Genomic DNA, 26,940 nt, shown 5'->3' on the forward strand with positions numbered 1-26,940 from the left:
CAGGTGGCCACCTTTGACCTTGGTTTTGAGCCCCTCATCCTCCGGATGAGGACCTGAGGCTGGGGGGAGAGTGGGGAGCATGACCTGCCCAAGGACAGGGAAGTACCAGGTGCCAGATTCCGAGCTCACGCTGGAAATCTTGCTTCCTCCTTCAACTCCCTGATGCCAGCAAACTCCTCTTTCCCCAGAGGTAAAAGGGACACCAGGCTGAAAACACCCCTTGGTGGGGCCCTTTCTCCCCCAGGACAGCCCACTGCAGCCTCCCACAAATCCAGGGACGTGGGCACCCAGACTCTGGCTGTGGGTCCCAGGAAACTGGAATCAGCATCAGCATGGGGGGAGGCCTATCCTGATGAGCGACCTACTAGTGGGCCTCACCTCACAGGACGGCTGCAATGACCCTATAGGACTGTGTCTGTCAGGCACAGAGCACAGTGCCTGGGACACAGAAGTGCCCCCGACACAGAAGTGCCCCCAAACCGTCAATAAGCTGTCAACATCCTTGTCTTCATCCCCCCAGCCCCTCAGCTGGCTCCTCCACTTGGACCCACCAAAGTCCCTCTTCCTCCTCCATGGTGTAGCTCCCCACTGGAAAACAGTGGCCTGACCAGGGACATTTCCAGCCTCCTGTGCAGTGCGATGTGACCCTGTGACTGCCCCCCCCCCCCCCACACAAACACACACACTTAATGAGATGTGAGCAGGGAAAAGACGGGTCACCTCCAGGCCAAGTTTTCCAAGAAGCTAGATGCAGGAAGGGGCTTCAGGTGCTGGGGGAGGAAGCCACAGTCGGGAGCACAGGCACCTCGTCTGCTGTCACCGTCCCACGAGTGAGGAACGGCCTTGTGTTAACCCACTGAGGCTGTGGGGTTCCTCCTCTAAGCTGCAAGAAGCAGGCCCTACTCGGAACCAGCCCCAGTTCCTCACAAGCCCAAGGAATACTCCAAGTCCGGTGCCCTTCTGTCTGGAAAGCCCACGGCCCACTGCAGGTGACTAGGTCGGGTCACTCTTCAGGAGGACAGCCCAGTCTACATCGGCCCAGGAGGGTACCAACTCAGCAGCTTTCTCCACGGCCCAGCCCTCGCCCGGTGTCCCCTCTGTGACTGCGGGCTGGGGAGCCCTCAAGTCATGCTCTTGCCCTTCTCCCTCCCGACTCAAGAACCACGCAGAGCAGGGACAATCAGATAGTGCGATTTATTGCCCCCGCGCCCCTCCTTCAGCCGCGTCCAGGCCAGGGAATAGACGGGACCCCATCTCTGCGGGGTCTGCTGGGAACAGGGCCTAGTCCTGCTCCAGCACTCCTCCACGACCCCAAACCCAGGAAGGGGAGAGGGACGAGGGCCAAGAAAAAGAACAGGACCCGCGGGGAAGTAGAGACAAAATAATGGAAGGGTGGTCGGGAGGCGGGTGTGACCAAAAGAAAACTCTAAGGGGAAAAGGACCCCCTCCCTTCGCTCCGTGTGGCCCTGTGAAGCGGAAGGGCGGGGCCTTCCGGGCGGCGGGGCAAGAGAGAGGGTCCAGGAACCGCTCTTTGGGTCGCGGGCTCCGTCCTCCCTCGGTCTCCAGTTCCCGCGCGCGGCGTCTCCCGGGCTCGCCGAGAACCAGAAGGGCAGGCCAGGCTGGGGCAGGCTGCAGGGCGCAGGGCGCAGGGCGCAGGGCGGGGGCGGGAGGGCCCCAGCGCCCCGGGCCGCCCGTCCCCACAGCGCGGACCACCGGGCGGGGCGGGGCGCGGCGGGGGAGGGAGACGAGGCCTCCGCCGCCCGTGGCGCCCTCTGTCCGTCCGTCTCCGGCCCCGGGTCCTGCGCCACCGTCCCCGCCAAGCCCGAGGGGCCCTGCCCCCCCGGGCCGCCGCCCCTACCGGCCCTCCCCGCCGCGGCACTCGCCGCAGCGCCCGCCGGCCGCCTCGTCGCCGTCGCCGTCGCCGTCCTCCCCGCCCGCCCGGTAGTAGCTCTGTCCGCAGCGGCTGCAGACCGACGGCGCGCCCACGGCGTGCACCTTCTTGTGCCTCCGCAGCGCGGCGCCCTGCACGAAGCCCTCGCCGCACTCCACGCAGATGTGCGCCGGCTCCTCGCCCCCCGCCGCCCCGAGCCCGTCCCCGTGCTGGGCGCGCTGGTGCGCCAGGAGCCCCGCGCCGTGCCCGAAGCCCTTCCCGCACTCCACGCACACGTACGGCTTGGGGGCCGGGGCGCGCCGCGAGCGCGGCCCCGGCGCCTTGGCCCCCGCGCCCGCCACGGCTGCGGCCGCCGCGGCCCCCTCGCCCGGCGCGCCCACCACGATGATGCCCTCGCCGTCGCCCACCGGGATGGCGATCTCGCCGTCCGCCGCCGCCGCCGCCTCGGGCGCCTTGGCCCGGCGCACACTGGCCGCCAGCACCTTGGCCGCCACGCCGGGGCCCGAGAGCTCGGGGTGCAGCCGCAGGTGGCGCGCCAGGCTCTTGGGCTGGCTGAAGCCGCGGCCGCAGCGCGGGCACACGAAGGGCTTGAGGCCGCTGTGCGAGCGCCGGTGCTTGGCCAGGCTCTTGCTCTGCGTGAAGCTGCGGCCGCAGTCGGGGCAGGCGTAGGGCTTCTCGCCCGTGTGGATGCGCTGGTGCTGCATGAGGTTGGAGCTCCAGCTGAAGCGCTTGCCGCACTCGGAGCAGGCGTACGGCTTCTCGCCCGTGTGGATGCGCCGGTGCTGCACGAGGTGCGAGCTCTGCGAGAAGGTCTTGCCGCAGTCGGCGCAGGCGTTGGGCCGCTCGCCCGTGTGCGTGCGCTGGTGCCGCGTCAGCTTGGACCAATGGCTGAAGCTCTTGCCGCACTCGTTACAGATGTAGGGCGCGGGGGGCCGCGGCCGGGGCGGGGGGCCGGCCGCGGGCGCGGACTGGGGCGGGGCCAGCTTGGTCGGGGGCCAGCTGGGGACGTCGTCGTCATCCATGATGAGGATGTCCACTAGAAGGCAAGAGGGCGGGAGGGGAGGAGAGTCAGAGAAGCCCCGGCTCGGCAGGGGGCCGGTCCGGGACGGAGGGCCCGAGGGCCCGAGGGCCGGGGCTTCGACGACCGGGCTCTGCCCCCTGCCCCCTGCCCCCTGCCACAGGGCATGCGCAGAGCCTCACCAGCGCGCCGCGCCCTCTCAGGATGCCCGGCGGCCCCGGAGGGCAGCTAGGCCGGGTCGGCGCAGACCTGGCCCTCCGCAGATGCCCGTCTCTCCCCCTCCTTACCCGCCCCATTTTCCTCAGAGCTCACTCCCTGACGCTGTACTGAACGTTCATGTGGTCATTCATTACCCACCGTCAAGACTGTTCTTTCCCAGCTGCTTCCCCCACACCTGGAACAATGCCTGGAACGTAACAGGGACTCCAGAAATGTCTGGGAAAGAAACAGCATCCACATAAACGAACATGGATGGAAGTCTAGGAAATGACACTTGAAGCCCAAAGCACCGGGCAGGGGCGGGGAGGGTCCAGGGAGAGGGGCTCACACCCTGGCCCAGGAACAAGGCAAGCCCGGGAGTAATGGCATCGCACCTGGCTTCCAGGAAGACCATCCCGGTGCAGGTGGAGAAGAGGAAGGAGGAATAGGACTGGTTAATGGGATCACAGGCCAGCACGGGATCCCGCCTGCCCCAGGACCTGGGAGTGCGACCCCCGCATACCGGAGCCTCTGTGACAGACGTCCTTGACCCTATCCCTGCTGCCCCATGCAGACAACAGAGGAGCATGGAGCCCTGGTCTTGCCGGCTGTGAAGTGAGGACTCAAAGCCTGTCCAACGTCTGCACCACACCTGGCCCTGAGCCATCTCCCAGGGGAAGAGCGTTGGCCTCCCCCGGGCAACCTGCCCAGCTCAGAGACCAACCTGTGAGCACCTGCAACAAGGGCTCTTGCTCCCCAATCCAGCAGAGCCTGGGCCTCAGCCGGGACTCCTCCACGGTGCCCACCAGCCCGGCGTGGCCCTCCACGGTGTGCCTGCAGCTTCCCTTCCAAGCATGCATTGGGAACACTGCTTCCCCGCTCCCTCCCTCCCTCACCAGGGCACAAGTCAGGCCCGAAGCACTCACACACTGACCCAGGGTAACTCACAAACATGCAAAGAGGCGTTAGGATGCACGGAGGTGGGCGCCACACACTCAACAAGCTTCAGTGCGTCTACGTCCTGTAAGGGAGGCGCTACGGAACTCGGGTCTTTACAGCACAGAACCCCAGCACCGGGAGAAGAATCACAACCTGGGAGAGCCCTGCTCTAGTCCCCCTGGCTTCTGCCCGCTCGCTGCATGGGGTTCAGGGGGTGCCTCGGAGAGCAGCCGGGCCTGAAGGCAAGACCCCGCTCTTGCTCCAGAGGCACGTGGCGGCCTCGGCGCCTTTCTGGGGCACTCACGACCGCTTCACCGGGGAGCGCGGCCCGGAGCTGCTCGTGGCACTGGCAGCTGGAAGGCTTCCCACACGCGCTCCCCATCACCATGGTCAGCCACACGTGGCTGTGGCACGGTCCACGCTTGCTTCGCCAGATGAACCGTTCTCGATCACCCTCCAGTCTCCCCTTGCTGAACATCGCTACGAACTCCTGGATTTACCTGTATTTGGTGGTCTCCATCCACTGCCGTCCCCTGGCAGCTTCCCTGCTCCCCAGCCTCATGAGACGCCCAGACATGCAATCGCTGTTTCTCCAGGAGGCCCTGGTTTATTCTGGTGTAAAGTATTTCAAGACCCAAATCTGGAAATGGTCATTGCTTTTTTTTTTCCTTACAGTAATATTCTGCTGAGTTCACACCAACACTTCTTCCCAGATAAATCCGGACCTACAGATTTTTCTTGAGTCTTTTCTTTGGGATGTCTGCATCTCCCTTCTTCAAAAGGGAGAAGAGAGTTTGAATAGTCTGTCATTATTCGTTTGCTGACCCCATGTTGCGGTGTGGAGATAACCACCCTAATCCACCGCTGCCGATTGCAATTTCTGAAAGCACAAAGCACGGCCTTGCGCGCGCCACTCCTGTCCCACCCAACCTCCCACGGCCCTGCTTGCTGCCCGTCTCTCTCCAGCCAGTGGCTGTCTGAGGCTCGCCTGCCAACAAATCCCCCGGAAGGGCCCAGAACGCTGTGGACCGAGCTCCTCCTCTGCCCTTCCAACCTGTAGGTCAGTTTTATTTGAGAGAGAGAGAGAGAGGGTGAGAGCAGGAACACAAGCAGGGGGAGTGGGAGAGGGAGAAGCAGGCTTCCCGCCGAGCAGGGAGCCCGATGCGGGGCTCGATCCCAGGACCCTGGGATCATGACCTGAGCCGAAGGCAGACGCTTAACGACTGAGCCACCCAGGCGCCCCTGTAGGTCAGTTTTAAGGAGACCCTTGGCTCGCCTTTTCTTTCCTGGGAACCATAAATATGGCCCTACTGTCTTCTGGCATAAAGCACTGCCCCTAGGTGCCCCAAAGATTTGCTTCTTCCGGTGACCTCTGAGGAAATATTCTCAGATTTGTGACTTGCTCTTTCAAGACCTAATTTTGACAATTCAGGAGTCTTCTTGGCTTGTTTATTCTCTTCCTTTGCTTTGGATTTCTGCAAGGACTTCCCCAGCTCCGCACTGGGATTCTGACTTTTTTTTTTTATACTTCGTTTTAACCTTCATTTCTTTTTAATTTTAAACATCCCTCCTTTTTACCTCCAACTTTTCTCAGGGAATGTATTCTTTTTATTCCCTCTTGGGTTTTCTCCTTCAGTTTTCATTTTGAAACGACTTTGCTTGTATTTTCTGCTGAGTCCTGCATCCTCGCTTCTGAGCTGTTCTGATTTCGTGCTTCTTCCACAGGCTGTCACCTCTCTGACCAGGTGGTGTATCTCCAAGTGGCCTCGCGATCGGGGGAGATATTACCTGCCCATTTTCTCTTTTATTCTAACGGTTTTGGGGGGGGGGGGGCACCAGTGTTATGCTCCGTTTGTTCCCATTGCTTGTTTTTGCACGGAAGGGTTCCCCAACTTTGGGGGCTCGAGGTCCCCAATTCCCAGGAGGCAAGGTCCCCCGACTCCCAGGGGGCGAGGTTCTCCGAGCTCCCTCCTCTGATGTTCTCATACCATAGCTGAGTGTGTGACAGTGTCCCAAGCTCCTGGCTCCACAGCCTCCCTGTTTTTAGCTGTGCCTCCTCCTTCCTTCCTCCCTGTGGTCAAGGACAGGGGTCCCACTCAGTTTTGAGTTCCCTCCCAGAAGGTTTTGCTCTGAGTGGGTCCTGCCATGGGCAGAACGCTCTCTCTGGTTGGCATCAGAGCCCACGCGTGGGCCCCCAGGCTGCTCCAGCCCCAGACCTTCCTGTGGCCCCGAGCTCCCTGCTCCCAGTCTGGACAGAACACCTCCAATCTCAGCTGCTGGGCTCAGTGGGACCACCCCCCAAGCTTTCCAGTGAACCCCCGAGGGCTATTTGGGGCTCCTCCTTGCTTCCTTCCCTCCAGCACAATGCCAACACCACACAGGCTGTGACCATTGGTTTGTCCCCATCCAACTGTATTCTGGGGTCACGGGGGCACCTTCACACCTAAGGAGTATTGTCATCAGTGTGGCCCGAGGGATCTGGGTTCTGCCACATGGTTTTTCTGTGGAGGTCTGGGGAGGCTTAAGGGCTGCCATCATTCTGGGCCGGACGCATTTTAGGTCAGCCCCCCGGAATGTCTCTGAAGTGCACTTCAACGTGAGAGCCAGAGCTCGGCTGAGGGAGGTCAGAACCCCGTCCCCCAGTGGGTGCCTTCCAGGACACCAGCTCACTTCTTTCCTGTTGGGAGAGCTCCCTCCTCAGAATCACAATGTCATCTTTATTTATGTATTCCTTTTTTGGATTACTTTCCATTCTGAATACCCTGTAGCTAAAGCCCCAGGACAGGCCTGGATGGCTCTCCCACCCTGCCACGCCACCACCTGATCCCAGGCCTCTGACCACCTGCACCCTGGATGGCCAGGCTGGGGCCACCAGGAGGAGCCCCAGGCAGCAGGTCGGAAGGGCTGCCCTCCCCCGGGGACAGCGCAGCAGACCCCGGCTGTCCCCCCACAGCTGTCCCCCCACAGGCTGTCCCCCCCGGCTGCCCCCCCGGTTGTCTGCCCACGGGATGTCCCCCCCACAGCTGTCCCCCCCCGGTTGTCCCCCCACAACTGTCCCCCCTACAGCTTGTCCCCCCCAACGGCTGTCCCCCCCAGGCTGTCCGGCTACAGGTTGTCCCCCCGGCTGTGCCCCCAGGCTATCCCCTCACAGCTGTCCCCCCAGGCTGTCCCCTCACAGCTGTCCCCCCCAGGCTGTCCCCCCCCAGCTGCCCTCCCCCAGGCTGCCCCCCCCCGGCTGTCCCCCCCCCAGCTGCCTCAGCCTGGGTGGGTGGCCTGGCCTCTCTGCTCCAGCACTCTAGCCGGCAACCCAACCTCGCAGGATGGCCCAGCGGCTGGAGGGAGCACAGGGCCGACAGGAAGCGCTTCTAAAGCACCAGCCGCTGTGAACAATGGCACCTACTCAGTCTGCACACCATTCCCCAAAATACCCAAATCCAGGGAAGAAAATGCTAAAATCCCTGAGGTTTCACAAACGCCCTGGGCAGGTCCATGTCATGGAAAGGAAATGCGACCCCTTGGCTCTTTTCTGTCCCGTGTGCACGGAGCGGCCGGAGAAGCACCGCCCAGGTGACCGGCTGTCTGCCCTCCACCTGGGTCACAGCCCGGCAGCAGGGGTCAGCTCAGTGTGGAGCAGGCCAGAGGCGATCCACATGGAACACGGCGGGAGGAGAAGCGAACACAGCGCCCGTGCTGCCAACAGGGAGCACTGGGCTTTCGCTTCCGTGGCACACGAACACACGTGGGGCTGGGCTGAGGGCGTGTGCAGAACGACTCCGGCCTTGGCGACGGTCAGAAGACATGCCGTGGGTCCCCCTCTGCCTCCCTGTCATGGAGTGGAGTCTCCCGAAGCAGGAAGATACAGGGCGGGGCGGCTCCCAACTTTGGGGACAGAGAGCTGGAAAGTCCTTCAGACAGCATCTGGGGGGAGCCACCACGGCCACCTCCTCATCTGCACCGGAGGCCCCACCACCCGACCCGAGGTCTCCCAGGGGCCCTGAGGCAAAGCCTTCCCTAGGGAAGGAGCCTCGGGCCCACGGTCGCCCACGGCTCCTGAGGGGCTGGCCGCCTCCAGGCAAAGACAAGGCGCCCGGGGCTCGGGGCTCCTTCCCCCACAGCAGCCCCAGAAAGCTTTCCAAAGCGCTCCTGAGCCCCCAAGGAACGCCTTTCTCCCTGGGGTGACATTGCTGGGGCTGCCCACGGCCAGTCCCCTCTTCCTCACCGGAAAATCCCAAGCACAGGGCTGAGCGGGGATAAGGCAGGCACGGTGACCCTGAGGCCACCTCCTAGGTCGCGCGTCCCCGATCAGGATGCACCCGGGGTTGCCCCCGGGAAGAGAGGCCCCAGGAGCCAGTTCTGCCCCTGCCCCGCCCCCTCCCTGTCCTGCATCTTCAGCAGGGAGGGGGACGTGAGGGCCAGAGCTGAGGAACCACCTCAGGCGTGTGGCCAGGACGGCACAGACAAAGCCGCCCAGAGCCAGGATGTCGGCGGCTCGTGGAGAAATGGCTGGAAGCGCCCTGTGTGCAGCCTGGTGTCCCAGGCGGCTACACACCGTTCCCGTTAAAGCCACGACAGGAGGGCTCTTGCTAGTCCCACCTGGCCGCCGCGTCCCCTGCCTCAAGCTGTCCGCGGGGCCTCCGATCCACAGCCAGCCGCGCTCTTCTCCAGCCAGCGGCCCGCACCTCCCGCGGTGGGCAGCCCCTTCCTTGGCGAAGCCTCCCTGCCCCCGACGAGCTGGGCCCTCTGGTGAGGCGGTCTCCACGGCAGTCCCCTCTGTACCCACCACCAGTCTGGGGGCCCCGTGGGGACAGGGAGTCGGCCTCAGGCACACCGTCCCCAGCCCCTCACCCACAGGAGCAGTGACAGGCAGAGCTTGCCTCCGTGCCGCAGACGGCGTGTGGCTGACTCCAGGCACGGTGAGCAGTGCAGGGCACGGGCATCGCTCCCGGCAAGCCAGGACCTCACGCCCATCTCAAGAAGCTCATGCAGGGGGCTGTGGACAGGGATGGACGCAGGGACTAGGTGGAGGTCAGTGCAGGGTGGCAATCCAGGAGCCAGGGGGGCTCTGTGGCCACATCCAGAAGGTACTTTGTGAGTGGACACTCGATGGGCCAGAAATCAGATTGGGGGGGGCCCCGGGGAGCCCCCACGGTCGGCTGGGCCATGAGGCTGCGACTCAGGGCTCTGACAGCACTTTCCACCTGCCATCTTCAGACCCTGGGCCAGGGGATGAGCCCACCTGCCTGCCTTCTCCCAGCCCCGCCCCGCTCTCGAGGGGGCCAGCACAGACCCCAGCCCCTGCCCTGCAGGCCAGAGCTACCACGGACATCAGGCTGGTGTCTCAGGGCGGGAGTCTGGCACGATCAGCCCACAGGAAGCCCCACCCCCAGGCGGGCAGCACCCCCCCGGGGCAGGCCCAGAACCATGGAATACACGGCCACTCAGAAGCATCCAGGCACAAGGCCTGCGAGCTGAGCGAAGGGGGGGGTCAAAATGGCGTGGCCCCCAGCAGGGGGTGGCTGGAGCAGGGACGTCCAACAGATTCCCTTGGGGGAGAACAGGCTCAGGACAGCAGGCTGAACGAGGGGGAGGTGAGAACCCACCTGTACATCGTACAAGTTTTATAAGGAGGACGGGTTAACGGAGGACTCGTAGGATTAAACCTGACTTACTCCAAGGCAGATGTACATTTTGGAGAAAACTGGGGTTGTTAACTCAGACTGGGTGTTTTGTTGGGTGAGGTAAGCGTTTTGTAGCTGTTGTTCGTTTTTGCTCTTAAAGAGCCCGCACCTGCTGGAGGACCTACGGGTGCAAAGCAGGACATCTGGGATGTTCTTTAAACTCTCCAGGAGGGAGAAAAGGGTGCAATCGGAGAAATAAGACTGGCAAGGGATCTCTAAGCCTGAGGCTGAGTGCAGGCAAAGTCATGGCGTCACTGAGCTCGAATGTTCCCATAATATGCAGACTTTTAAATTAATTCTAAAAGGGCTAGAAGGCCAAGGACGTGCATCGGGGGAGGCAGGGGAAGGAGGCCCGGAGGGACACAGCAGGGCAGGGCGGGCACGGTCCCCCCACGGAGGGCAGCCGGGTCAGAGTGAGCATGGAGCCCCCATGACTCCGTGTCCTCCTTGGTAACCAGGCCGTCCCGGCCTGCCTGCAGGGAGCTTCTCCTTATGCTCCTCGGGGTGCTCTTACATTAACGCGTAGGGGGAGGCCAAGAGACTTTGAAAACCCTCCCCAACCATGGTGCAGGTCCCCGTGGCCCTCCTGGAGGACGACCGCGGGATGCCGGCCTGGGGCCAAGACCCAGCGCCCGGCCGTGCCGTGCGTGACGTTTGACCGGCACGTGGCCACACCCACTCACTTCCATACTGGCTGGCCGCCCTCCCACTGCAACAGCAGAGTCTGCAAAGCCAAAAGTCTCTCTCCTCTGGCCTCCACAGTAACAAACACATTTGCTGACTCCACGCCGGCATGACACCCGGCACGAAAACACACCAACAGCAGCATGAAAGCCAAGTCCAGGCTTTATTTCTCGGGTGCCCTACAGGAAAAGTCCTGGGAAGGAGGGTCTCGGCGAGCAAGCCCCAGGCCCCGTGTGCTCAGAGGTGAGTTTTATTCAACCCAAATAATGCTTTATTAAACACAACAGGGTACCAATAGTGAAAGAGTGGCAGATTTCCCCTAAAAACCCAGATACTCAGCTTTCCCCCCACAACTGGCACACATCACTCCCTCCTCTGTGGTCCTGTCACCCCGGCCCCGTGACGCCCACCCCGTCTACAGCTTCTCGCTTGAGACACCTGCGGACCACCCAGAAACAGGGCAGGAGGCCAGGACGCTGGAGAGCGAGGGGCCTGGGCCGTGAGGGTGGAGAGGACAGCCGGAGAGCAGAGGCACCCAAAGGCACCCATGACCCTCTGGAGGAAGGAGGCATCACTCCTGAGCCACAGGAGCGGGGGAGAAGGAAGCCGGGGTCCAGGAGGGATACGGGATCAGCTGAGACCTGCCCAAGGCCACCTCACCTGGGTTCTCGTGACTGGCCATCTGCTGGTCCTCGGAATCCAGCGGCCCCGGAGACCAGGCCTCTTCCCGCAGCTCCATGTCTGGGTCCCTGTGAGAAGGGGAGGAGACGGAAGGACAGAGTTTACAGGACGCCAGACTAGACAGAGGGCCCCAGGACGGCAGGCACCACGTCGGCTCCAACCCGTGCTCAAGCTGCGAGCGCCCAGGCCGAAGGCGCACGCGGCGGGTACCTGAGGGGCACAGAGAAACGGCCCGCACCTCCCCCGGCACAGGAGACCAGCCCAAGGCCACGCACCACCTGGGGAAGACGACGCACCGGGGCTGCAGCAACCCGGCCACGCTCGTGTCCCAGCTCCACCACTCGCCAGCTGGAGCCCGGGGGGAGACTCCAGCCCCCCACCTCAGCCGCCCCCGCCGCCGCCTGGCGCCCGGATTGCCGCCAACACCGCACACACATCTGACGTGCGTGAGGCTGAAACAAGACGAAGCAGGTTGGCAGCTCTAGCCCCAGAGCCCGCCCCCGACGGGACAGTGAGGCCAGCTGACCCGGGCGCACAGGTCCTCAAAGGCGTTCACGCATTCAGGTCTCTGAGCAAGACCCCACCCTGGGGTCCGGGGAAAGGGGCCGAGCCTCCAGGGTATCTGCACCCACAGGGGCGGCCAGGCAACCCCGGCCTCTGGGGGGGGGGGGGGCAGGCGGAGCACTTTCTGCGGCCTCTGTCCCTTTGGATTTGTCCCATCTGGAGGCCTCAGGAAATGGAACGCTGTGTCACCAGGCGTTTTGTGTGTCTTCTCTCACTCAGTGTAATGTTTTCAGGGCTCATCCGCACTGTAGCACGTGTCCGAATTTCCTTCCTTTTCACGGCTGTACAACACTTCACTGTATGAATGGACCACATTCTGTGTGTCGGTTCACCCACCGACGCAGATGGCGTCTGGGCTGTTTGCACCTCGGGGCTGAGGAGTAAAGCCGCTACGAACATCTGAGCGCACGTACCGTGTGGACATGTTTTCATCTCACCACCGCCCATGCCACCCCATGCAACGGGCCGTGCTGGGGAGAAATCTCTCACCTCACTGGCCTCGAGGGTCAGGTTCTCACCCACTCACCACCGCCCTGGGGGCAAATGCCATTTGGCAGGGCCTGGCTCTTGGGGCAGACAGCCCAGGCCTCCCCCTACTGCCCCTTTGGGCCTCCACGCTGCCCTGAGGCGAGGAGCTGGGCAGGGGTCTCCCCTGTGTTTGGAGTTGGCGGGCAGCATAGGGAGACCTAGGCAGGCACCCGGCCCCAGGTGGGCTCGTCAGTCCTGCGCTGCACCAGAGCCTGGCACTGGGGGGACCCTTGCTGGCCCTGGCAGGAAGCCTGCAGGTGGGCAAGACTCCTGGTGAGCAGCTACGCAGCGTCCCACACACAATGGACTGAGACCTGGCCCCTGAAGCTGAGTGCACGCAGCTCCAAGCAAACCTCCAGAGTCCTGCATCCCCCATCCCACACGGGGACCTCACTGCAGGTGAGCACCTGCAGACGAGCACCTGCCAACGGCAAGCATCTGCCCGCGGCACAACATGCCGGGCCCGCGTCTCTTGAATCCCCCACTGACAGGGAGCTCACTACCACCCAGGCACCGAAGGGAACCCATTCCACTGCTGGGGGAGCGTGAACCCGCCCCTCAGTAACCTCCACTGATCTCTGAGAGGAACTCTGAGAACCTGCCTGTCCAGTTAATAAACACTCACAGACACAGTGAGCCGTTCCCTCTGCCAACACATTTCCCAGGTCCAGGCCCCGTTCTACGCAGTTTAGACGCCGTTAACACATTTGGTTGCATCACAGCCCTCTGAGCAGACAACACTGTCGCCCATCACGCAGATGTGCAAACTGAGCCATTAAGTGGCTGAGATCTGAAGGCAGACGGCACGCAGAGAACTGCGAACGCGGGTCATGCGGGCCGGGTCCTTGGGACCAGGAGACGTGGCAGTGACCAGGCAGACAAATGCTCACTCACGCAGCAGCGTCCCGCGTGCCTCCCACGAGCCAAACCTGGACGCCGGGGTCCCATTTTCCAGCCACCGGCCCGGCTCTGCATACCCTCCACTGACGTGCTGTGAACGACCACCATCCCCACGTCACAGCAGAGGACGTGAGATCACAGTGAGGTCATCAAGGAGCAGGGACAGGACGCCAACGGTGTTGCTGTGGAGTCCTTGGTCCCAACTGCTCTGCCATCCTGACACCCAACTGTCAACAAGGACCTAAAAGAGCACGGGGCCAACCAAAGACAAAGCCAGGCCTGTCTGGGGGGCCAGGAGGCCACGCTGGGGGACACCGAACAGGGGATGGATGGGAGGCGGGGGCCTGGCAAGAAGACTGCAGGTGGCCCCTGGGTGGAGCCTGCAGCCAAGGCCCAGGCCTCCTCATGGCAGGCCCTGCCACTGACCACGACAAGGAGCTACCACGGGGTCGGGCCAGGTCGGCAGGACACACACAGGGGTGCCCTGTGCAGGTTCTCGCTCCCGCGCATCATCACAGCACCCACCGTGACACGGCAGCACCTGCCCGGCCCGTCACAGGCTCCCCTCCACACGGGGCCCTTATCCGACTGGCTCTTCATGTCGGCCTGATGAGAAGACAAGGCGGGAGCGCCGTGTGCGGGATGGCATGATCCTTTCCTCCGCACTGGTCCCCATCACCCCCACCCCACAGGCGTGGGGGTCTCCCCAAGGGCCAGCCGTTGCTCAACCCTGGAGAATGTGGTGTGGTGAAGAGGCCACAGCCCCAGTCTCATGACAGAGCCCTGCCAGTGAGGAGCAAGCATCTGAACGAAAAAGGCCATTTCAGACGATGAAGTTCAAGGAAGATCTGCAGGGAGGGGAAGGAAGAGGAGGGGAGGGGAGGGCAGCTGCACCAGGAGGTCAGTGGAGGATCTCCCAGAGGGAAGAGCCACAGGGGCAGGTCTGCACGAGAAGCGTGGAGGGGGAGGGATGCAGGGACAGCAGGTGCAAAGGCCCTGTGGAGAGGCTAGAGATGCAGGGGTGGGAGGGTACTCTCGCAGGGCTTCCAAGGCCAGACGGGATTGAGGAGTTGTGTGAAATGTGGTGATCCCTCTGGGGTGGGCGCCATTGCGACGCGTGTTTTACAGACGAGGACACTGGGGCTCCCAGACGTCGGTGGGGCCGGTCCTGGAGCTCGCCTGCAGCAACAGCAAGGAGCACCTGGACGCAGCAGCGAGGGTGGGCAGCCAGGATGCACTGGCACAGTGCCGGGCTCGGGGCCACAGGGACTCCCAGGATCCGGGAGGGCACGGAGCATTCTTCCTCCCCATCTGCCCGAGGCATCACCCCCTCAGAGGCCTCCCAGCCCCCGATCTGCCCTCCCCTAGACCCCACAGGGTGCCCAGCACCCACACCGGCGCCAGGCGCCCTCAGGGGCTGAGAACAGGCACGTGCCACACCCACGAAGGGGTCTGAACAGAATGGACGCTCGAGAGACAAATGCATGCAACTCTGTCCCCCTTGGCCGGCCCACCCTCTGGGACCCCACAGGAAGGCCAGCAAGCCCCCAGCTGAGAGCTGGTGCCACACATAGTTCGGGGGGAGCCTGACAGTCCGGGCCACACGGCTGCAAAGCCGCAAACAAGCGCTGGGAGCCCCTGGCCAGGCAACCAACCCCCTTCTCCTGGGGCTAATCTGAGGGGAAACCCAAACCTCAGAAAATGCTTCCTGCAGGGAAAAAAAAACTTCATCACAGCCAGATTTAGAGCAGGAAAGAAACTGGAAAGAACCCGTCAGCACCATGTGGGAGAAAGCCCAAGAAAATCCCACAGATGCCACAGCCCCAGAAACGACAGCTGATGGCAGGGAGAACGTGTCTAACTTTTTTCTTTTTATCTTCATTTTCTCAACTTTTCCATTTTTTTAGAATGAGTAATTACTTCTGCTATAAGGGAAAAAGACGAGACGATTCTTTTTTGGACGTCCATAGGATTATGCATGGCGATGGGAAAATCGCCGGGTGCTGAGGGGGCACCGTGGGGACGCACAGCCCTCGGGTCACACCAGGTAACCACGCGGCCACAGAAACCCTTGCGCACGGCTGCTGGGCACGCAGACGGTGCGGCCACCGTGGCAAACAGTCTGGCAGCTCTTCACATGATAAACAGACTTAGCTTGTGACCCTGTGACTCCACCCCTAGGTATACACCCGAGAGACATACAACCCGCGTCCACACGCAGACTCGCATGCGAATGTTCCGGCAGTGCCCGTCAGAGCGCAAACACCAGGGGAGAAGCCAGTCACAAAGGGCCGCAGAGAGCGGACTCCATCTCTCGGAAACGTCCAGAAACATCCAGAACAGAGAAGGTGGCTGCCAGGGGATGGGGGCGGGGAGGGAGAGGGGCTGCTAATGGGTGCAGGGCTTTTTGGGGAGTGATGAGAATACTGTGGAACCAGATGGTGGTGAGGATTGCACAACGTTGTGAATATATTAAAAATCACTAAACTGTACATGTTCAAAGAGTGGATCTCACGACATGCAAATTAGATCTCAACTAAAAAGTAAACAGACTTTAAAAAATCGTATGGGGCCCGCTGATTACAAGGCCACAAACACTGAAAATGAGGTAAGAGGAGAGCATCTCTCCACTTGCTAGATGAAACATTTCCCCATTCGTGCACCACTTAATAGAGCCAATTACATCTTCCAGGAAAACAAGGGGTGCCTGGCTGGCTCAGTCGTTAAGCGTCTGCCTTCGGCTCAGGTCGTGATCCCAGGGTCCTGGGATCGAGCCCATGTCGGGCTCCCTGCTCAGCGGGGAGCCTGCTCCTCCCTCTGCCGCTCCCCACCTCATGCACCCCTCCCCCAAATAAATAAAACTTTGAAGAAAAGAAAAAGAAAGAAGAACGAGGTAAGAAAAGGAAAGACACAGTCAGTGCTCGCAGGGCTGGGGGCAGCAGGGCTGAGGCAGTGGGCCGGGACAGCCGGCCCCTCTGCCCTCCTGTGTGTGTGGAAACTTGTTTGCTAAGTGGGTGTGCTGTGCTTCCCCTGAACATTAACGTGCAAGTCACTGAGCAGGGACTTCCCAGACCTGAGTCTCCACCTCAGGCCCACTTCCTGCAGCAAGAAGGCCTCGGCCTTCTCTCCGTCCCCTCCCTGTTCGCCCCCTCCATGTCGCTGTCCTCCCTCCCCAGGAACCCCAGGGCTCTGGGGCCCCCCGGGCCAGGAGGCGTGGCATAGGAGCGCCTCTCCTCCGGCTGCAGGATGGCGGCGTCAGCGCCTGCCCTGTGGCCACGAGATTCCCAGGTGCTCAGTGGGCAAGGGGGCCTGTGGGTCTGGAGCAGGGCCGGGTCTCCATCAGGGACATCCACCCAGAACAGGCCGCCTTTCTTCCTGAAAGCAGAAGATGGAGCCGCACGGCACAGAGCCCTCCCTGGACCAGGAGGAAAGAAGGTTCCTCCCTCCAGACCCCGGAGAAAGAAGCCCGTATACACAGACACACAGACCTTCTCTCTCCTTCAGGGCCCCCGGGGGCCGCAGTCTCTTTTCCACCACCACAGCCCCTCGCTCAGCCCAGTGCGGCACATCTGTGGGTCTTCATTTCTCTTGCTCGGGCTCCCACGTTTGTGGAAATATAATCCGTGTGCTTTTCTCCCGTTAATCTGTTTCAGTCCGTCCAGCCGGAAACCCTAAGAGGGCAGAGGAAAGTCTCCCCTCCCCTCTGCAGGGGACAGGCTGGAGCCGAGAGGGAGTCAGCCGCCCGCCTGTAAGCTGCCCCCTGCTTGGAATCGGTTTTACCTGTGTGTTTAAACGGTCACACTTTAAAAGACGTCTAAGTAGCACACCAGATCCTCCATTTTGCCCCTTGGCCTGTAAGGCCCACAATATTTACCTTCTGGGCCATCACACAAAACGTTTGCTGACCCTGACGTAAAGAGCAAGGACTGCTGAGATGTGGGGGGACACATCCCAGGCCAAACAGATAGGAAAGGCCTGGAGGTGCCGTGCCTCCGATGGGAGGGAGAGAGGGGCAGAAGGCAGGCCGGGTGGCTGTGGGGGCCACAGCAGGGATGCCCGTCAGAGGAGGCCCCAAGCTCGGGGGTCAGGGCTCTGCAGTCGCCATCCTGAAATCCCAGTAAGGTTACCTTGCATCTGTGTTTTGCACACGAAGTGTGATGGAACAAGGAAGCACGCAGCGGGGGCCCGGCCACTGCTCCCCACAAGGCCCAGCAAGTACTCCCAGGGCGGGGAGAGGGTCAGGACAGCGCCGGAGCCGGGGACTAACCAGGGGTCCTAGTGAAGAGTCGGGAAGGGTGTTCACTAAACATTACCCAGGTCCCTTCCTCTCCCACTCACTCATTCATCACTCAAGAAGCTGCTGAGGTCCTGGGTATGGACCTCAGCGTCACGGGGGAAGGGCTGCAGACTCCTCCCCTCCACAGAGGTGCGTGCAGAAACACTGGGGTGTGGCCTCAGCGTGACCAGAAGGCCCCCCACTTGCTCCAGACGAAGTCTGACTACGCAATTTGGCCCCTTCGGAGGCCCTGCCTACCCCCCATCTTCCCTCCCAACTCCCCCCGTTTCTGCCCCCCTCTGTGACTTCGCCCAGCTCTGACCTCCGCTCCCCAAGGTGGAGGGTAGGCCTCCCCCAGCCCACCCCAGCCAGGCCCTTGAGCAATCCAATTAGCACAGGGGCTGACAGGGCCTGGCTGCTATTAAGCTTGAGACAAATTATTGTTATTATTAGACCCCGCCCACCTCCTCTGGATGCCAGCCCACCAATTAGCCCCTCTCTTTCTTCTGCTGCCAATCTCACCACCTCCCCTCCCCCGCGCCAGCAACCAGATGCTCCAGACAACTCCTGCAGAACAAGGGCCCGTCCTGCACCTATGCCCCAGGCCCTGCCCTCCAGGACACCCCCCTGCTTTCTCGGTCTCTCTCGTCACCATCCTCTCCCCTCCTCCCTCAGAGCCAAGCTCCTGCCCTTACCTCCCCCCCAACCTCGAGGTCACCAAATCCAGTGGCTCTTTAACCCCTGTGCTGTCAGCGAGCAGAGTCCAGCACACACTCCCCTCCCAGCCTCCTCCTTCCCACCCCGTCCACCCTTACCCTGCCTCCCCACGCCCACCCCCGCCCAACACCCCTTTAAAGTCTGCTCCCCACATCACAGACCAACTCATCTTTTTAAGTCACTCAATTCCAACAGCCCAACTAGAGACAGGCAAAGGATCGGAACAGATACTTCTCTAAGGAGAATACAAAGAGCTGATAAGCACGTAACAAGATTCTCAACCTCATCTGCCATCAGAGAAACGTACAAGAAAACCACAATGAGATCCCACGGTATCAGGATGCACAAAACAGAAAACACAAAACATTAAGGGCTGGCGAGGATGTGGACAAACTGGAAGCCCCGTGTGTTGCTGGTGGGGATGTGAAATGGGGCGGCCACTGTGCAAGACAGACTGGCAGCTCCCCAGAAGGCAGAGCACAGAATGACTGTGGGATCCAGCAACTCCACTCACGGCCATAAACTCAAGACAGACAAAAACACGATCGTGCAAAAATTTGTACACGCACGTTCACAGAGGCATAAATCACGACTGCAAAACTGGAGACCCCAAATGCCCATCAGCAGATGAATGGATACACAAACTGTGGTCCGATCATTCCACAGAACGTTATTCCGTCACATAGGAGATGGAAGCATTGACGCATCGCATCCCAGAGGAGCCCTGAACACATCACACCACGTGAAGGAGCCACAGAGACCGCGTTGAGCGTGAAGAACGGCAAACCCACAGAGACAGGATACAGATGAGTGACTCCCAGGGCCTGGGGGCAGGGGAAGGGGAGTGGGTGCAGTCTCTCTGGGATGACGACAATGTTCTGTGGGGATGGGTGCACCTACCCGTGAACACATCAACCCCCACCCCACCGTGCACTCTGCAGGGGGGTCATGCTAGGAGACTCACGCCTCCGTGAAGCCGCTAGAGTTTGCACCCCTGCCCTGCCTAAACCACCCTGCTGCACATGCCCATGGCGCGTCACCCCAAATCCAAACCCACCCCTGTAACTCACCCAGCCCCTCAATACCACTGCCCACCTCCCATCTGCGGCCTGTCCTCCACCTGCCTGGCACCTTCTCACCTCTCAAGGGTCCACCCACGCCCCGCCCCGCATCACATGGCCGGGCTTCCTTCCTCCCCAGCGTGCACCACCACCTGGAATCGCCCGCCCAGCGCACATGGCTCACTGAGAGGAAGCAGCCTGGCACTGGAGTCCTTGACTGGAAGGGGGCCGCTCAGGCCTCAGACCCCTCTTCGGCCTGGGTGGTGATGCCCCACAGCCCCACTGGGGTTGCAGGTAGACCCCTCCGCTCTCCTCAGCAGCTCCTACCCACTTCCCTTTTCTGGGCGCGGCTTCACCCTTTGCTCCAGGCCTGAACACCCATCTGTTCCCTGCTCTACCTCCCACCCAGACCACCTCCCACACCCACAGCTGGTCCTGCCAGGCTCTCACCTGTGCTTTCAACACTGAGGACAAGTCGCAACACCATCAGAACCTTAAGCCCTTTTCTGGGGGGGGGGGGGGGGGAAGGGGCCCTCTGTCAACTTTTCCTATTTCTTCCACGATAACGTTTGGATTTTTTCCATCTTATCGGGAGTCAGCTGGGTAGGTTGTACTTCCCCAGAAAGCAATCTACGCCTCTTTCGGGTTTTCCAGCACATTGAAAGAGCTGAGCAAAGCAGTCCCTTATGATCCTGCTCCTCTGCCCCCCCCAACCCCACTTTCTTTCGCTTTTCCTTGTCTGGGCTGCCTTCACAGTCCTCCCATGAAGAGGACGACCCTACTTCATGGCTTTCTTTCTCCCACCCACGTCCCACCTGGCCAAGCAGGCCTCACCCTTGCTGTCGGCCACCGTCCCTGTATCCTCAGGGGCACCAACTGCCCCTGCCTCCAATCCTGTGCAGCCTTCCCAGGGGTGCAGTGCACGCCACCCCGGAGCCCAGGCAGGTGGCAAACTCCAGACACCCTGGTCCCCACTCCCTGCTGTCTCCAAAGGAAACCAGTTTCTAGAATCCCTAGAACCTCCCCGTACGGTTACGCGGCAGGCGCGGCAGGGAGCGTGGAGGCCACCTGCCACCACCCAGGAACACCGAGCATCCAGATCTTCGGACACGTCCGTGAACACTCCGATTGTTAAAGTCTTGGCAACTAACTGAAAATTGCTTAAACAAACAAAAACATTCTCTAGGCAGGAAAAAAAAAAAAAATGGAAGCATGCCTATAGGCCATGTAACATCTGTCACCCCTCAATCAGGCCAGACCCCCATTCCCTGGTGGATGTGTTTGCATCCTTCCACCTTGTCCATTCTCCCCATGGAGCTGCTGTCAGGGCCCAGGGAAAGTAGCGCCTTCCCCAGGAAGTCTTCCCAGACTTCTCCCTTCCCTCAGCTCAACGGTCCTCTCTTTTCAAATAACCAGGCACAGACGACATCTCAGATCCTATGCACAGGGTGCAGTGGGTTCATAATCCGGATCCCCACAACCACTGTCAGAGGTGAGGACAAGCTCTCTGGGCAGGCGGCCAGAGTCCGACTCAGCCCCACCACCCAGCAGCCATGTGACCTTGGACAAGGTGCTCCGGCCTCTGTGCCCCTAACCCTCACAGGCCCCGCGTCAAGATCAAAGGAGACAATGCATGTGAAGTGCTCAGCCAGAAGCCAGGCACCCAGACCGTGCCTGGTGACCCCTGATGAGAACTGTTAAAGCTGGGGTTCAGACAAGTTTGGTGGCTGACTCAACACCACAGAGCCACCAAGTAGAGGAGCAGACTCCAGCCAGGCCGGCCAGCCTCCAAGGTCATCGTTCCTTCCCTCCTCGTCCTCAGGATGCTGGCACTGGCTCAACTGCCATAGTTACAGACGTGTCCTGCAGCCCCAGGTGTCAGGCGGCACAGCCCAGGGCCCAGATCCACCCAGCCAGGCTCGGCCTGGCTGGCGGCTCAGCAGTCAGAGGAGGCCACAGCTCTCTGTGCTTCTACAACAAAGCCACTGGGACTATTAGTGTGAGTCACCCCTGAAACGAGAGGCTGGGGCTCGGAGTGCCCTGAACCAGCCAATGACCCTTCGTGACAACGCACCCCATGGCAGAGGGAGCGAGTCCCCAACCCGATAACCTTTGTCTCCCCCAGACCCCAGCCTTGGCCAAAAGCGGCTTATGGCGAAGGGCCAAGCTCTGGAGTCACATGCAGACCAGTGCTCCCTGTGCAGCTGTGGGGCCTGGGGCTCCATCCCATGCCCCTGAACCGGGGGCAACCACTCCCATCCCAGGACCTCTGAGAGCTCAGGACAGTGAGGACCAGGCATAGAACCAGGCACAGGACCAGGCACCTGCCAAGTGCTCAGGAAGCAAGTGCTGTCAAATTTAGTCTGTCACCACCAAGAGGCCAGAGCCACAGCTGACTCCTGGAGGCCCCAGCACATGCAAGGCTTTGGGCAGATGGAGGACAACCGAGCAAAGTTCGGAAGCTGAGATGTGTCTGAGCATGGGTGCCCGGAGAGCTATGTACCCGGCAGTGACTACCAGACACCTCCGGCCAGCCAGGCCATTGCTGGAGGCCGAGGGCCAGAATGGTGAGCCCAGGGTTCACCATCACCCTCCCCCGAGTCCCAGGGTCCTCTAGGCCAATCCCTCCCTGTCCTTCAAGACACAGGACACACCACCTCCCCCAGGGACACGCTTCCCTCTGGGCACCTATAGTTCTGGGAAACTGACTCCCTGCTTCCGTATGTGTCTCCCTGACAGGCCTCCAAGCAGCTGCAGGGCAGGAACTGCGACCCAGGGTTGCCCGGCTCTGGGTGGGGCACAGGGAAGCCTCAAGAACGTGTGCTGAGAGACCCTTCTCTCCCACCCCATGGCAGAGTGCTGTGACCACGGGGCCCATGGGCCCAGCACAGGGCCAGGCTTATCCAGGGAATGCCGGACTGTGCTCTCCGCCTTAAGGGAGCCAGGAAAGAGGGAAGTGACAGGTCCACGGTCACCATGCTGGAAGAGACAGGAGCAAGGCCTGACCTAGGAATGCTTGGCTCCAGAGCCCTCCTCACATACCTTACACTCAGCTCTCTCGAGGTGTGCTCTGGCTTTAAAAGGAATACATCAAGAGCTTCCCTACCAAGTCATTCCTTTCCATCCACGTAGAAACTGAGATGCTGCGCTTATTTGTGCGGCAGGCTCACCAACTGCCAGGTGTGGAGCTGGGATCTGAACTCGGGTCTGTCTGACCCCAGCACTGCCAACGCCGCAGTGCTGCTCACGGGCCAGGCATGGGGACCAGCCCTTGGAGTTCTCCCCTCCTCGCTCGCCAGGGCGGGGGTGGGGGTTAGATCTGGAAGGCTTCCAGGGGGAAAAGCTAAGACAAGAGATAACAGGTGGGAATCTGATCTGAATGCTCTCGGGGCTGAGGCAGAAGGCAGGCAGGTGAATGACAGCTGCGTTTGCCAAAGAGGCTTACAGTCTGAGAAGATAAGCCCGGGTCAACGGCAACTGTGCTTCCCAGAGCAAGGGCAGCCCTGACTCCCACCTGGATCCTCAGCGCGGCCCAACGCGGGGCCTGGCACCAGGAAACCGCTCTGGACGGGGCTCCCACGGCCCCCCTGACCGCCCCGCAAGGGCGCTGGGGGAGGGAGTACTCCGCGTCCAGGTCCCCGTCTCTGCCCGCCCGCTGCAGGGCCTTGTTCATGCCCGTCCCTGGTGCCCAGCATGGGGCCGGGCCCTGGGGGAGCCTAGGGGTCACTTTCCGTCGTGCGACGCCGCCATCCTGGCCTGCCTGACCCCCGTCTCCACGAACCGGGGCGTCCCCACTTGCGGCCGGGGCTGGGCATGGGGAGTCAGGCAGCACGGCTGCGCGCCCGGCCACCGTCCTCCCCGGTCCGCGGGCCACGCGGTGCCTGACCTTGGCCCAGCCACTTCCCCTGCGGCGCACGCGCTTCCTGCCCGCCGCCCGCGCCGGGCCGAATGAATGAGCCTCCCGCCGGGCCACAGCCCGTCACCCCCGGCGGGATCAAAGGCCGCACGCAGCCCGCCCGGGGCGGCAACGGAACCCGGGCTTCTCCGAAGAGGGGAAGGAGCGGGGAGGCGGGGGAAGCAGGCCGGGGACCCAGACGCGCCCCCCGGGCCGCCGTTTCCGGTCAGGCCGGCCCGGCCCGCGCGTCCCCTGCCCCCACCGGGGCCTCAACTTCCCCCGGGAATCGCCACCACTTCCGGCCACGACCCGCCAGGGAGGCTGCGGCGGCCCCACCCCCCCGAGCCCCCAGCCCGAGCCCCGGCGCTGCGCAGGCGCGCTCCCTCCCCGGCGCGGCCCCGCCGCGGCGCCGCGCAGGCGCGCTCCCGCGGCGCCGCCTGGCGCGCCCTCGCCCGCCCGCGTCACCGGCCGCGCGCCCACTCACGCCCCCCCAGCACGCGCACGCGCACTCGCCCGCCCAGTCGCGCCCGCCCGCCCGCCTCCCCGCCCGCCCCCCGCCCGCAGCCGGGCTCCCCGAGGCGCGCGCCCACCCCGGCCCCGGGTTCACGCCCCCCCGCCTCCGCGCCCTCCCCTCACCTCCTCGGTCCCGGGGCCGCCGCGCCGCACTCCTCCTCTCGCCTCCCTCGCGGACGGTGGCAGCGGCGGCAGCGGCGACTCAGACCCTGGGGTCAGGGGGACGGGCGCCCAGGCCGGAAGTGACCTTCCTGGCCGCTTCCGCCCGCGCTGCTCCCCCTCCCCTTCCCACCCCCCCGCCGGCCTCCACCCTGTCCTCGCCGCTCTAGGAAGCGAGCCCGGCGACCCCCCCAGCCGCCGCCCCCCCGGCTCTACGGTGCGGAGCGGGCGCCCCTGGGAGCCACTTCCGGACGCGTCTAGGACACGGGCCTCCCGTCCCCGCTCTACGGCGCCGTGCGCTGAGGGGCTCCGGGCCCCGCCCCCTTCCAGGACAGGAGGCGCGGGCCCGGCCCGTTAGGCGGAGACTTCCGGGTGTCTCGAGAGGTGCCCCCCACGCCCCGCCCCGCCCGGCGCCCGGCGCTCGCGCCTGCGCGGTCGGCGCCCCGCGCCGGCCTGGGGCGGAAAGGTGTGGGGGAGAGTGGCGGCGAGGGCCGCTCGTGCCACCCCGGGTCCTCCGGTCGTCTCTATCATCGTAACCCCTTCCGTGCCGGGGCCCGTGGCGGGCGCGGCGTCCGCTCGCAGGGGCGGCTCTGGGGCACAGCCCTGACGAGCCCTACCCGGTCCCGGGGTGGGCTTTTAGGAGGAGGGTCCTGCTGCCCCCGAGGCAAGCCCCACAAGTGCCCTCGCTCACTGCACCTGCCGCTCCGAGCGGCCAGCCCCTTCCTTCCCTGGGTCCCCTTTCCTCTGGGTCGGACAGGGGAGCTGCACTCAGGTTTCCTCTGGGAAGCTCCCCGAGGGTCGGAGCCACCCCTGGAGCTAGGAGCGCTCCCTGTCCTCCAGCCTCGCCCGTCCCTTGGCCTCAGTGCCCTCCTCTTTCAGGGGGTAGTGGCACGTGGTGAGCCTGCGAGGGCTTTGCATGCCTTAGGACCCGTGAATAACCTGTTCCCATTTTGCAGCTAACAAGGGACCCGGAGTTCAAGGCCGAGAGCCCCACGCCCAGAACGCAGAGCCCGGGCTCCAGGCGTGGCCTCGCTCCCGATTCTAGTGTTTGACCGTGCTTCCACCTACTGCCTCCCCTAGCGGACCGTCGATCCTAGCAGCTGGGGCCTCACCTGCTTCCCGCACGTGAGGCAGGCGCTTAGGAAGCACTCGCTGAAGGGTAGCTCTCTTTTCAGTGCCCTCCATAGTGTCCTCATAGGCCAAGGCCCTCTGGTCACTGTCGGCTCTGCACTTGGCTGGCTCTCACGTAAGTGGCAGATGACTTACTGTGATTATTTATAACCGTTTTATGATCATCCTCATTGAAACAGTCACCAATAACAAATAAATAAATATAAACAACGAATTTTGTTGAGAAAGAAAGAAAAGAAAAGAGAGTCACCAAGCTTGGACATCAGGAGGATGGGGATGCACAGTTCACTTGTTGAATGACACCTCTCACAGCTTCAATGTAGTGAGATAATCTGTGCAAATGTGCTTAATTCAGGACCTGAGTCATAGTGAAGTCTCAGTGAAAATGCTAGTGATCAGGAAGACTCATTAGTATTATTACTTCTGCTCCAGCCACCGTGTGGGTCACATCTCAGTCTGCATCAATCGTGAGGTGTGCGTTGTTGATCTAATAACATCCTTGGGCGGGGGCGGGGGGCGGGGGGGGGGAGCGTACTGTATGAAACGTACATGTAAATAGTAAGATGCCTGTGTCTCACCTTCAGAAATACCACAAAGGTAAAACTTTTAAAACTAATTATTATGGGTATGACCTTTACATCGTGAGAGCTGAGTATAAGACGCATCTGTGCTCCTCTGACTCAGATCACTCAATGTGTCTACAATGGCCGAAGGGGGGGGGCGCACAGCTTCCTCTCTCTCCCCTCCCCGCCCTCCCAGCTGGCCAAGCTGGTGAGACCTGGAGTAGCTATCTTGGATCACCAGACAGAAGCTACGTATTGAGGATGGTGGAGTAACAAGCTAGGAGGGGCAAGACAGACACCTGATGGCTTTGTGAAGAACAGGTTCTGTGTGCCTCCCTGAGGAAAACTACCTTCTCTCTGATTGAAACCATTGATAATTCTGAGTCCCTCTTCAGACAGCCAAACCAATGATGGCATGTCTCCAAAACAGGATGGGGCTGCAGTAGAGATGGGTAAGTGATCACAGAAACCTGCCCTTCCCTTTCAAAGTATAGAATCATCCCTGGAACGCTTCGTCCCATCCGGGGACTGCAGTTACCAGTCTTGGCATCTGAGTGTGGCCTCGTGATTGGTACTTATCACTAGGATTCGGGCAGAGGGATACAGACCTTTTCCAAGCCACAGCTCTTAAAAACAAGCATGCTTGCTCCGTGCTCTCTTCCCTCCTGCTGGCTGGGTGCAGAAAATAACCAGGTCCCAGGGCATGGTAGAGCCCTGAGAAAACTGGGTCCCTCCACAGACATCTCACCCAGTGCCCAACACCCACCCGAGGTGGTTATATCATCAAGAAATAAGTATCTGGGGGGCGCCTGGGTGGCTCAGTCGTTAAGCGTCTGCCTTCGGCTCAGGTCATGATCCCGGAGTCCCGGGATCGAGTCCCACATCGGGCTCCCTGCTCGGCGGGAAGCCTGCTTCTCCCTCTCCCACTCCCCCTGCTTGTGTTCCTGCTCTCGCTATCTTTCTCTCTGTCAAATAAATAAAATATTAAAAAAAAAAAAGAAAGAAAGAAGTATCTAGGGACGCCTGGGTGAAGCCTCTGCCTTCGACTCAGGTCATGATCCCAGGGTCCTGGGATCAAGCCCCGCATTGGGCTCCCTGCTCATCGGGAAGCCTGTTTCTCCCTCTCCCACTCCTCCTGCTTGTGTTCCCTCTCTCGCTGTGTCTCTCTCTGTCAAATAAATAAAATATTTAAAAAATAATAAAATAAAATTCAAAAAAGAAATAAGTATCTAATTTGTACATGTACATGTACATGTTTATAGCAGCATGAGTCACAAAAGATGGAAAGAAGTGGCTGTGGAGAAATAAAGGAAATGTGGTTTATACATATATTATTCAGCCTTAAAAAGGAAGGAAACTGCGACACACTCTCCAATATGGGTGAGCCTTGAGGATATAATGCGAAGCGAAATAAGACAGAAAGACAAATGCTGGACAATTCAGCTTCTATGAGGTAACTAGAGGAGCCAGGTTCATGGAGACAGCAAGTAGAGTGGTGATTTCCAGGGGCTAGGAGCAAGGAGGGGAGGGGGAGTGAGTGTTTC

General features: G+C 61.5%; 1 protein-coding gene across 4 annotated transcripts; it reads right to left on the reverse strand.

Annotated features, from left to right (window-relative positions):
• Positions 1-1,175: 1,175 nt before the first annotated feature.
• Positions 1,176-24,925, reverse strand: ZNF787 (zinc finger protein 787). Of its 4 annotated transcripts, none has more exons than XM_064580549.1 (4): positions 24,815-24,924; positions 11,069-11,157; positions 3,267-3,344; positions 1,176-2,927 (listed from the first exon to the last, which is right to left on the reverse strand). In XM_064580549.1, exons 2-4 carry the CDS (start codon positions 11,145-11,147, stop codon positions 1,855-1,857), a joined length of 1,230 nt encoding a protein of 409 aa, XP_064436619.1. In that variant the 5' UTR covers positions 11,148-11,157; positions 24,815-24,924; the 3' UTR covers positions 1,176-1,854. The 4 variants fall into 4 exon arrangements, with proteins under 4 accessions (XP_064436619.1, XP_064436618.1, XP_045748450.1 ...); XM_064580548.1 differs by lacking the exon at positions 24,815-24,924 and adding an exon at positions 23,667-24,083; XM_045892494.3 differs by lacking the exon at positions 3,267-3,344 and having other exon boundaries at positions 24,815-24,925.
• Between the last annotated feature and the right edge of the window lie 2,015 nt (positions 24,926-26,940).

This window comes from Mirounga angustirostris, unplaced genomic scaffold, assembly GCF_029215605.1.
Source record: "Mirounga angustirostris isolate CCGP_5_RB_7025 unplaced genomic scaffold, mMirAng1.0.hap1 SCAF_16, whole genome shotgun sequence".
Taxonomy (NCBI): Eukaryota; Metazoa; Chordata; class Mammalia; order Carnivora; family Phocidae; genus Mirounga; species Mirounga angustirostris.

What these genes read in the sequence shown, in the direction of transcription:
- ZNF787 (XM_064580549.1), bottom strand. Translation starts at nt 11,147, where the DNA reads ATGGAGCTGCGGGAAGAGGCCTGGTCTCCGGGGCCGCTGGATTCCGAG. An exon ending in GGCCAGTCACGAGAACCCAG is followed by an intron (nt 3,345 to 11,068) that starts GTGAGGTGGCCT and finishes TTTCTTTCCCAG; the next exon opens with ACATTTCTGGAGTCCCTGTT. An exon ending in GGGAAAGAACAGTCTTGACG is followed by an intron (nt 2,928 to 3,266) that starts GTGGGTAATGAA and finishes CTTGCCTTCTAG; the next exon opens with TGGACATCCTCATCATGGAT.